Source organism: Engraulis encrasicolus, chromosome 2 (assembly GCF_034702125.1).
Source record: "Engraulis encrasicolus isolate BLACKSEA-1 chromosome 2, IST_EnEncr_1.0, whole genome shotgun sequence".
NCBI lineage: Eukaryota > Metazoa > Chordata > Actinopteri > Clupeiformes > Engraulidae > Engraulis > Engraulis encrasicolus.
In genome coordinates this window covers 26692060-26704559 of record NC_085858.1, presented here as the reverse complement: position 1 = coordinate 26704559, position 12500 = coordinate 26692060, and the positions used below count along the sequence as shown (strand labels likewise).

Below are 12500 nucleotides of genomic sequence, written 5' to 3'. Positions count from 1 at the left end.
CATACACACACACACACACACACACACACACACACACACACACACACACACACACATGCAGTCCTCTCTGCTCCTCACACCAACCTGCGGTGCCTGATAGATGCATGATCGGGAGAGGAGGGGGAGGAGGGGTTGGAGAGGAAAAATGGTCTGTGCAGGGAAAGCATGGTTATGGAACTTTGAGTTTACTAATAGTCTCATTTTATTCAATTTATGATGGGCATAGTGGTGCTTGACTTTCTTTCGATCGCTCTCTCTCGCTCATTCCATGTCTCTCTCACTTTTTCTCTCTCTCATTCCCTCTCCCTCTCTCCCTCTCTCCCTCTCTGTCTCTCTCTCCCTCTCTCTCTCTCTCTCTCTCTCTCTCTCTCTCTCATCATGTCTCTCTCGTTCTTTCCCTCAATCCCTTTCTCATTCTTTCTATCTCTCTCCCTCTTGCCCGCTCCCTCTGCCTCTGTCTATTTATATTTCCACTCATATCCTTGTCTCACTGTTAGCAACCTTTCTACCATCTGGCGTGAGGCCATAGTTTGGTCAGTCATCATCCCTCTGGAATAATGATTAAAGCGATCAATAGGGGCAAAGGAATCACTTCAAACATACACAGATTGCGGCCTTCATGTGCAGCCGTTAAGATACATGTAGTATGGATGGCAATATAAGATCTTTGAAGGCACCTAAATCACAACAAAGTCATTACATTACATTACATTACGCCGGCGCTTTTTATCCAAAGTGACTTAAGGGTATTTAGGTACAGGGTATTGGTTACAGTCCCTGGAGCAATGTGGGGTTAGGTGCCTTGCTCAAGGGCACTTCAGCCATGGATGAAGGTGCTGGTAAGGGTGGGATTTGAACCTGCAACCCTCTGATCTAAAGATCAGCACTGTAACCATTGAGCCATGGAGGCCCTGATTGAGACTGTATACTGAAGATGAAGAAATGAAACAAGAAGAAGGCGATCTTCCAGCTAGCGGAATGGAATTTCAATAGCCACTCTTGTAGACAAAGGGAAGGTTTGTGTGCACAGTAGGATAGCATTATGTTGTTGAGCTGTGCGTGCGGGCCTATCTTTCTGTAAAAGTAACAGAGAGAGCCTGAGTACACACACACACACACACACACACACACACACACACACACACACACACACACACACACACACACACACACACACACACACACACACACACACACACACACACATGCACACACACATGCACACACACACACAAAACAGTTAAAACTAAAACAATTTCATTGATTTCCTTGCAGCACTTTCCCCTTGTGGCGCGTGTGCATTTGTCTGTGCTTGGAGCGCACACATGCACACACACACACACACACACACACACACACACACACACACACACACACACACACACACACACACACACACACACACACACACACACACACACACACACACACACACACACACACACACACACACACACATATACACAGCATTTGTTTGTGTATGGGAGGAGGATATATAGCTTCATAACTCTATTTCACATTTCTGTGTGTGTGTGTGTGTATGTGTCTCTGTGTGTGCGTGTGTGTGTGTGTTTGTGTGTGTGTATGTGTGTGTATGCGTGTGGGTGTGCGCATGCACATCTGCGTGTGCGCGTGGGTGTGCTTGCACTTATTCGTGCATGCATACATGGATGTGCCTGTGTGTGTGTGTGTGTGTGTGTGTGTGTGGCGCGTGTCTTTGTCTGTGTGTCCTCTCCTAGTGAGCTGCCGCACTCCCCGCGTAACCTGCTGGCCGGCCTGAACGCCACCGACAGCCGCAGCGTGGACCTGAGCTGGATGAGGCCCTTCGACGGCAACAGCCCCCTGCTGCACTACGTGGTGGAGCTGTCAGAGAACAGTAAGCTCCCACTTCCATCACATCCACAACTGCTGCTCCTGGTCTGTGTGTGTGTGTGTGTGTGTGTGTGTGTGTGTGTGTGTGTGTGTGTGTGTGTGTGTGTGTGTGTGTGTGTGTGTGTGTGTGTGTGTGTGTGTGTGTGTGTGTGTGTGTGTGTGTGTGTGTGTGTGTGTGTGTGTGTGTGTGTGTGTGTGTGTGTGTGTGTGTGTGTGTGTGTGTGAATGTGGGTGTGGGTGTGTGTGTGCGTGTGTATACAGTATGTGGGCGATCTGCCTATACCTAATTGTGTTAGCGCGTTCTATATGTTTACTTTGTTTGTGCAATAATGTGTGTAATGTCTATGTATCCTACTAGACACCTTAATTTCCATCGGGGGGTGTTGACCATTTTTGTGGACGTATAGACCATGCAATGGTTGAATAAAGGGATTTTAACAGTCAAAAGTATTGTAAGCTTAGTTGTTACCACAGTGGCAGTAACAAGCTCTTAAAGGGGTATGCCACTATTTTGGGGCTTAATACAGTTAAAATCGTTGGCCAGGGTTTATAAAGGTGGTAAAGTGTCTTATTTTTCATGTTAAGCGTTGTCTTGCTTTAAGACAAGTTAAAAGAGGGAGTATGTAGCTAAGCTAGTGAAAGTCAATGGATCACTGTAGCATGTAGCATGCTACATGGATGCATTGACTTTCACCAGCTTAGCGACATGCTCCCTCTTTTAACTTGTCTTAAAGCAAGACAACGGCTTATATGAAAAATAAGACACTTTACCACCTTTATAAACCCCAGCCAACGATTTTAACTATGTTAAGCCTCAAAATAGTGGCATATTCCTTTAATTGGTGATGGGCAACCTGGATTCAGAAGCTACAGTACAATAGAGTGCCACATATTCCACATTACCTACCTACTGTAGTTGTTCCTGTCCGATTAGGGTATTCAGACAGGTAAAACCAGGTAATTGGGAATCTCTGGCATTGATCTGTAGCCTCTGGAACGTGATTGCCCATCACTACTCTTCACCCCTTTGTGCAGAGCCAATGTTACAACTTTACCGTCACCAAAATAATAATGCCTCTTGGTAATGTCATAGGCATGTTGGTATGATGCAGTTGTTAAGGCTACTCTGTAATGTCATAGCAATTGTGTTATCACTGATGATCCCATCTGCATTAAAAAGCAACTCCTAACAACGCCTAGCCTCTCCCCAGTTTACTTAACCCTTTCATGTAGATCATACGTTTGTTGTTACCAATATGGTAGTGACCAAGTCTTAGTGAGGGTCCTTGCCCCACTCAGTTTGAAGGGAAAGTTTGAAGTGATTTTTTGCTCTTCCACTCACCTTTGAATGAAATGAGACACCCTACACTTTCACCTGAACACGCAAAACCAAGTGTTACGGGTTAAACCGAGTGGAAGTGGCATAGAATGTCATATCAGTGATGTTATGAACCTCCAGCCTCCTGCCTTCCTCGCTAGGCCAAAAGACAAATGAGAGATCCAACTGGGCTCTCTCTCTCTCTCTCTCTCTCTCTCTCTCTCTCTCTCTCTCTCTCTCTCTCTCTCTCTCTCTCTCTCTCTCTCTCTCTCTCTCTCTCTCTCTCTCTCATCCCCTTTCTCATTATAAGCTCTGTATGCAGTGTTTCCTTGCACTGCTGCCTTGCACAACTTCCTCTAAAGGAAGAGGAATGAGTTTCTTGGCTTATGCTTATAATTTTTGCTCCTCTGACATATCACTGTGGCATAACTAAACACAACTTGCAGAGATAAATGTAATTGAATTAATCCTCGGTTGTGCTTTTAAACATCATTCTCATTTTTCTCCTGCCCTCCTGTGACTTATCTTGTCATCTTATAGAAGACGCACAAAGATGCTGTGGTGTCATCGCACTGTGTGCTCCAATTAGATTCCTAACTCACTGTTGAGAGTAAGAATTTTTGCACATCCGTGGATGCATTCAATTGATATTGCTTCAAACAGTTTAGCAGAGGAACACAAAGGACAAAGGCACAGTGTCCAGTGTTGTAAGTTCAATTGATATTATCTGTAACTTAGTCTCTGTCTCTAAAGCCCGACGGGACTAGTTTAATGTGGAGACCTGGGGTAAAGTAATAATAACCGCTGTATTTAGTCCCGTCCGAACGCGCCATGTCATGTAAAAATAGCTGAGTATGTCGGTAAACTTCACCGTGAGTTTTACCTACTGTGAAACCGTCTGGGGACATTACCCTCGGTAATACTAATCTCGTCCGAATGCGACCCCGTGTAAAGATCTGGTTAAGTGCACGAAACGCATAATATATCCAATCTCTTCGGGCTTACAAACATTACAGCCTTGCAGTAAACCGTTAGTTTTGTTTTTGGGAGTTGTTCCAAGCTGTTCGCTGTCGAAATCAGGTATGGTCAAACGCACTCTCCAAATGAAAGGACAAGGCATTAGAATGGGTTTTGATGGGTTAGTAAACCAGGCAATTATTTAAAAAAATCCACGGGACAAATGCCTCCATGGATTCGCAATAATGGGCTCAAAAATAAATAATATATTGGTGGAGTTGGCACGCGCATGACGGCAAGTGCCGTCACACCGGTGCGTGATGAGTTGACCCTCCCACTTTCTGTTCGTTTACTGAGATATTTCAATCCAGTCCGAATCAGCCATTTTTGTTACCGACGTCCTGAGATAAAGGTCACATTTCCCCATGTCCATACATAAAACTAGTCCCGTTGGAATAGTGCTTTAGTCTATATTGTAGAGATATTGTTTGGGTTTATTGAAATATACAGTATTTCACTGTGTCACTTTCCAAAAGGGGGTTGTCTCATTAATGCTGGGCAGTATTGTCCAGTAGTGGCAGTGGAAGTCTGCAAGAGCTCCATTACACCCTATTGAAAGCATTTTGTCTGTTTGGGTGGTAGATGAAAGGTGTCTTGTATTGTAGAAGGGGAGCCCCCTGTCAGGGTCGGAAAGGTGACCAAGTCTGTGGAAGTTTCTGGTATTCTTTGAGCTGGTTACTAAAGTGTAGAGCCAAAGTGTATAGGTTAGCTAAGGTTGGAGCCAACCTAGATGTGAGAAGTGGTTCTGTGTGATGTTTTGTTTATTATTTTATTTATTGACCAGATTTATTGTATTTTTTTCTCCCCCATACATCTTGTCTGAGTCGCCACCCGTGGTATGCTTTTGAGGCATCCATATTCAGGCAGTGTTTGACCTCCCTGGGCATGCGGTCCATGTGGTGACTTCCTTTGTGTCCTTGGCCCCCCTCCGACTCTAAGGAGGGTCACCTGTGATTGCATGGGGCTGACGGGGCCGCGCCGCACCGCAGGCTGCCTCTGTTGTCGTGGCTTTGTTGTTATCATTGTTGTTGTTGTTGTTGTTGTGTCGTTAAGTATTTCAGCGCAGTGCCCCCGCTGATGCAAAATGGAGCCGACCCACGCTGTGGAACAAAAAAAAAAAGCAACAACAAAAAAAAAACATCCACAACAAAAGCAGATTGATCTACTGTAGCCAGGAGTGGACAGTGAAAAATTGTGCCCCAGGCAGGATACAGATTACAACGGAGCTCCTGTACAGCAGCAGCCGCCCTGTAGAGCAGTGATTCTGAAACTGTGGGCCGGAGCCCACTGGTGGGCTCGGAAGGTATTCCAAGTGGGCCTTGAAATCATTTTCTAAAAATCAAAATCATAATTTTGTGTGTGTCGCTGTTGATTTATTTGAGTTTTATTGTTTATCGAGTCAGAAGTGGGCCCCTAACATTTGCAAAAATTTGAAGTGGGCCCCAAGTTGGAAAAGGTTGGGAACCCCTGCTGTAGAGAAACTCTGATTAGTAGCTGACGCCTGTTCCCCAGAGCAGAGCAGAGGACTGGCAAGGCCACTCTGAGTTTTTTATGTTTCCTCTGGACACCAGAAAAAGAGCAGAACACTGTTGGCTAAGTCTTGCTAGATATTGTTGTTGGTCTGAATGTGATTACAATGACCAGCAGGCTGCTAATAAAAAACAGAGAGGAAGGATACTCTTAAAGGTGGGGTTGCAGGTTAACCATTTTAAGAATATGTACTATTATGACATCACGTTGGGGGTTCTCCAGGCTCATAGGAGTCTATGTAGAACCTTAGAATCCTGGGGGAGTTCCTCCAACGTGATGTCATACCTGCAACCCCACCTTTAAGATGTCACACATTATCGATGGAATAACATTAAATCGAAAATGAGTCATGTAGATTCGAATTGCACCCTGGATAGTAGTAGTAGTAGTAGTAGTGGTACTAGTAGCAGTAGTAGTACTGGTAGTGGTAGTGGTGATGGTGGAAGCAGTACAGTAGTAGTACTATTCTGGTTGCTTTTCTGATTCTAGTATGATTTGTCCTTGAGGGTCTGTTTATTAGAAACACCTTTATGTTTTATTGTTATTTATTAGTATATTATTTGGATAGTACAGTCAAGAGTGGGACAGAAAATGAGTTGGAGTGAGGAACTGGGGAGGATTGGCAAATGACCTTGGGTCGGAATTAAGCAGTACCGTGCCTTGCCGATTGAGCCACGAATGAGGCCGTCCTTGAGGAGTCTTGCCTTAAATTCTTGCCTCAAAGTGGTCTTCCTTAATGCTGTAGAATTCATGATGCCAAACTACAAGTGGATTAGCTGGAGGTTTTTTTTTAACAAAAAAAGGCTCAATACTTTTCCCTCTTGCCACCCGCTGTATGGTTTTTATCACAACACCTAATCAAAATGCACTCAAGCCGGCAGTGCAAATGCATCCATCCCTTTTTAATTGATTTAATGATATTCATAGTCCAGCATTCTTATTCTTTTCTATGTTTTTTTCCCTCCACTTTGAAACAAAGCAACCTCCCTCCCCCCTTAATAATCCTTTGATCTAAAAACTCCGGCTGATGAGCGCAGCGTGATCCCTTTGTGTAATTTTTTCGGGGGGGGGGGAATCCTCGGCGGAGTTCAGTTACGGTGTGAGTCAGTCGTTAAGTATTAATATCAGACGAGTTACCTTCCATTAGGGGATAGGCTGAACATGATGTGTGATTAGGAGGCAGAAACCAGATGAGGAATTAGAGGCCTGAAATGTGGAGATAAGTGGACACGGACCTGATGGAATGGGTTTCCCCTCTCTCTCTCTCTCTCTCTCTCTCTCTCTCTCTCTCTCTCTCTCTCTCTCTCTCTCTCTCTCTCTCTCTCTCTCTCTCTCTCTCTCTCTCTCTCTCTCTCTCTCTCCATCTATTCCCCCTCTATCTTTTTCATCCTCCCTCCCTCTTTCTTGCTCTGATTGCTAAACAGATATATGATGTGTATGTAAGTGTAGTCGTGTGTCTGTATGTGTGTGTGTGTGTGCTTGTCTGTGTGTGTGTGTGTGTGTGTGTGTGTGTGTGTGTGTGTGTGTGTGTGTGTGTGTGTGTGTGTGTGTGTGTGTGTGTGTGTGTGTGTGTGTGTGTGTGTGTGTGTGTGTGTGTGTGTGTGTGTGTAAGTGCGTGTGTGTGTGTGTGTGTGTGTGTGTGTGTGTGTGTGTGTGTGTGTGTGTGTGTGTGTGTGTGTGAATTGTTCTGGTTGCCCATTTGCTTGTGTGTGTTGTAGTTGTGTGTGTGCATGCCTGTGTGTACGTGCCCACGCCAACAGTGAAAGGAATAGACTGAACTGTTGTAGCAATGGCTTATGTTTTCCGTGCGGCCCTTTTCTTCAGATAATTTGGTTTAATTGTCATTTTCAGCTCTATTTGTCCTTTTTCCGTTTCCCTTTTCTCTCTAAACACTGCAGTGATTGTTATGCACCAAAGACAAAATGACTGTAAATGGCAACCAATCCTCTACAGCAGTGTTTCTCAACAGGGGTGCCGGGGCACCCTGGGGTGCCATGGGCCCCTCTCAGGGGTGCCGCGGAAACGTGGCTGATAAATAAATTATGTAATATCATATGATACATATTTGTCTAAATTGATAAGTTAATGCTAGTCAGTGGAATCTTTCAGCTGCCATTTACGCACAATAAAGTAAATATAGGTTGCCCCAGTCAGTTGCAACTTTGAATGTAGGTTGTGTGACGTCTCCAAATGTGTTACTTTTCTAAGCTTTTGTGGTATCGGAAGCGATGCCATGTTACGACTTGTTGGTTTGGGGTGCCTTGAAATTTTTCATGAATTGAAAGGGTGCCTCGCCTAAAAAAAGGTTGAGAAACACTGCTCTACAGCAGTGTTTCCCAACCTTTCTTGTCTCGCGTACCCCCTAAGCCTTTTTATTGTACCTCAAGTACCCCTAGCCCATGCTCTCTATATCTATTCCTTTATCCCAATATGACGATGCTCCATTCTCCACGTACCCCCTGAGGTGTGCTCGCGTACCCCTAGTGGTACATGCACCCCTGGTTGGGAAACACTGCTCTACAGCAGGGGTGGGGAACCTTTCTCATTCCAGGGGCCACCTCAAATTCCTACAAGGGTCATAAAAGTCCTCTGAGGGCCGTACTATGAACACAAATCAGGATTTCCCCATGCAATTTAGGTCTATATTGAAGGTAGACACCTTTAAAACAGTCCCCACCTTCTCTAGGTCCCCTGAATATAATTTAATTGCATTGGAAATGTAATATCTAAGATTCCTTTACAAAATATGTCATATTTAATGTAAAGTCGCATAACATTGAAATGATATCGGGGGCCGGATAAAACGGACTCAAGGGCTGCAAACGGCCCTCGAGACATAGGTTCCCCAACCCTGCTCTACATGCTCCCTGTCATTGCCTAATGACCACTGCCCTGCTGAGAAGCATTGGATTGTGCAGGTTAATAGGATGATTATGATTTCAAGGCCAAATATGAATCCTTCACTCGTTCACTATACAGTAGTGCACTATGGAGTCATCAACAAAGTTACTCTACTCTTGGCAGCTCGCACCCTATTTAGTGAATGAGGGAACATTTTGAAGGCAGCCCTAGTCATCAGTGTGCTCACCAGTGTTTCTCCCATCGACACCATGTTAGCACCAGATCCCCCTCCCCCCCCTCGAAACACCTTCACTAAGTTGTCCCCGCTGTGCTCTAGAATTACGTGGTCTTGAAAATTAGATGATGAAATTGTAGGAGTACGTATGGAAATGTCCATTTCACCACATGTCCTTCATTCATTACAGCTGTAAAGCTTGACAAGCACAATGCCTTAAAACAATGTGATTCATTCTGGAGATGTATGCTTCACTCATTACCCCATGTCCCCCAAGGCAGGCAACAAAGATATTTACAGTACCACATTCTCTGACAATATCCTCCAAATATCTTGTGAAAACCACTGCTGACGTTTTGGTTGTAAACTCTGCTCATTGCATGTACTGTATGTGTCTCTCTGTTTGCAGACTCCCCATGGAAGGTGTACCTGCCTGAGGTGGACCCGTCCCTCACTGGCACTGTGGTGAAGGCCCTCACTCCCGCCCGCACCTACCAGTTCAGAGTCTGTGCTGTCAATCAAGTGGGCAAAGGCCAGTACAGCACAGAAACCAACAGGTAGTACCATGTCTACATGCATTAATATACACTAGCATGGGGGGGGGGATTGTTTTTTTTTTCACATGACAGTCACAGCTAAGAAATGACTGGAAATGGTTGGGAAGAGAGAGATGGGGGAGGATGGGGAGATGACCTCAGGCCGGAATGTAACTCGGGTCCCGACCCCAGTACCATGCCTTAGCCGTTTGAGCCATAGCCGAGGCCCTACATGTAATATTACTACACACAATATGTGCAATAATAATGTCTGCTACTTCGACAGTAAATACGAAATACCTGGAATTTTATTATTAAAACAGTTAACATCAACAGAGACAGAAGGTGCCAAGTCATGCTTAATTGTGTTATGTGTCCTCTGGCATGGTTTTAATTTTATGTAAATGGTCTTGAAAAGAAGAAGTCTCAACATGTCCTTATACTGCTGCTGCTGCCGCTGCTGTTTTTTTCTTCTTCCGTACGTTCTGTCTTTCTTTCTGATTTGCTCGGAGTTTGGCGTGTTAATTACAGTAACAGCAGCTCGGTGTCTTGCTGATTAATTCTCTGATTCGCGGGCGGGCGGGCAGGCAGACGCAGAGTGGTAGGAGCTCTCGCTCTGTGTTAAATACACTATTCACTGCTGCAGCATGTGGGGGAAAAAATCAAAGAAAGAGAGAGAGAGAGAGAGAGAGAGAGAGAGAGAGAGAGAGAGAGAGAGAGAGAGAGAGAGAGAACGGCGTAATTAGGTGATATTTTGTCAACGCCAGCTTCCCATGCACAGTTTGTCCTAGCTGTTGCTGGTGATGGTGTATGGTGGTCGCTTCATACTGATTAATGGAGCAGCACAGCAAGATTAATGAAGATGACGTCCTAATCAGCTCCCTGCCTTTCAGTTTAGTACAACACACGCCACTGTTTTGCTATCGTAAAGATTAGCCAGTGAACTTCATCCCTAGGGTAGGACACAGGGCTCGGAATTGCCCGCAACCTCATGATACGATCAGAGGCGATTCTAGGATCAGATGGGGCCCCAAGCAAAAATGCAAAATAATGATCATTCGAACCAAAATCGCCACTACTGTTATTACTCTTGTTAGTGTGGGCTGTTATTCACTATCTAGGGGCTTGGGGGCCTCAAGCGGCTGCCTGCCTTGTCTGGTGGCAAGATGCGCCTCTGGATGCGATACGCCTTCCGCTGCGATACACATTGCGATACATGAGATTGTAACTGAGGTGATCTGCACTAGTTCCCCACTCGGGGCACCTACCAGGGAGGCATAGAACGATACCAATACGCTACCAATACCGTGTGAGACTTCGGGAGGGAGGTTTACTAAAGTTCTACACCGAACTCTCCTAGTTGGCGTCTGTTACGTTACACAATATGATATGTATTGCCATGTATCTTATGCTGGATAGCAGTACACTAGAATGCCAGAATGCAGTATAGTGTCAATGCAATGCTGCCGTTGCAGTCATTACTGTAACTGTTGATTTATATTGATATTTCTACTGATTAGGCTTTTGACAAAAACCTGTAGCTAATGCGTATCGTGATATAGTGCTCATGCTGTGATATGTGTATCGTACAGAGGCCTTTTTAAGATACCTCTAGTGGGACAAAGGCCCTGATGAGGAGGTGAAGCTATCTTCAGGTTTATCTTACTGTTCACTGCTCTTTTTGTTTGTGAAGACACTTGTTGAAATTTGCTTTTTTGTTTGTAGTGTGGTTCAGTACACCTAGAGCGTTCTCACAGTGACCCAAGTTATTTACGTATGTATTTATTCATAGGCAAACAACTTTATTGCTTTAGTTTATGAGACGGTGGAGATTAATGAAAAAGAGAAAAACAAATAAATCATAGGAAAATGCCAGAGTTATAGGAATAATGGCTCATTTTTAATAGTCAATAGTCCCTAAGCGGGTGGAAAAAAAACACGTCAAGAAAGAACACCCATGTCATTTCCTATCCTGTCCTCACCTCTCCTACCTGCTCTATTTCTACCTCTCCTTTCCTTTCTCTGTCAATCTGTCTGTTTTCTCTCTCTCTCACTCTTCCCACTCTTCTCTCACCTTTCCCCCTTAATCAGAGCATTCTTTTGCCAGGTGTCAGACACCTTGCCCACGTCTGCCCACATCTGCCCACGTCCGCTGGGCCAGCTCTTATCAGCCCCTGACAGCTTAACCAGAGCCCCATTCATCTGACTATGTGTGTATGTCCGTCTCACACGTGTATTTGTGAGTCTCACACATACAGTATGTGTGTATGTGAGCCTCACTTTTACGTGTGCATGTGCGTGTGCGTGTGCGTGTGTGTGTGTGTGAGCAGACACCTGCTAACCTTCAGTTCCCGATGCGGCATCGCTCCTCTCTTCTCCACGCCGCACCGCACCACACTACACTACGCCACAGACCATGCTCATTAGTATTCATCCCCCGAATCACTGCGCCGCACCGTGCTACGCTTGCCCTGTTCTGTTTGCCGCGCCGTGACGCACCGCGCCACATGGCACCGGCCAATCGGCCATAAGTCAAGAAGAATATGCGCAGATGTGTGTCTGTCCGAGCGCGCCTCAGGCGGCCTGCGCTTTACTCACAGACATCAGCCGCAGCAGCAGCAGCAGCAGGAGCAGGAGCAGGAGCAGGAGAGGCGGCAGCAGCAGCGGGGGGTGGAGAGTTTCATTTGCCTTTTGTGAGCGGATAATGACTGTGCGTCCAATCCAAATGCCAAGAGCAGTTAATATAGGAGACAGTCTGGAGGAAGCCACTGGAAGACTCGGTTAAACCCACTCCCTTATTCTTACTTCACACTGCACTCCACAGCTGAGCTGTGCTACATCATTCACACGCATGCACCCTCGCATGTACGCACGCACACACACACGCATGCGCAAACACACGCACACGCACACACATACATACACGCGCGCACGCACACACACACACACACACCCTTTTTGGGTTTCATGCTGTGAGTTTGAGAGAAGGAGTAAGGAAAAAGGACATGGCCATGTGTCTTGCCAGTGTGGCTACCTCCTAACTCCTGTGAGTTGGATGTTTGTTGAGGCCTCTCCTCTCATTATATGATGTCACCTGGGTTAATCTTTGCGCATAATCTGATGAGGGAGGGAAAAAAATGCATTAAAATTT

The 12500-nt window shown here is 45.4% G+C and overlaps 1 protein-coding gene across 1 annotated transcript in view; it reads left to right on the top strand.

The window, feature by feature from the left end:
- Nucleotides 1-12500, top strand: part of sdk1a (sidekick cell adhesion molecule 1a) — a 447949-nt gene that overhangs the window by 290450 nt on the left and 144999 nt on the right. The window contains exons 14-15 of the mRNA XM_063185237.1: nucleotides 1740-1876; nucleotides 9223-9370. Coding sequence (XP_063041307.1) covers nucleotides 1740-1876; nucleotides 9223-9370 — 285 coding nt within the window. The remainder of the gene's footprint in view (nucleotides 1-1739; nucleotides 1877-9222; nucleotides 9371-12500) is intronic.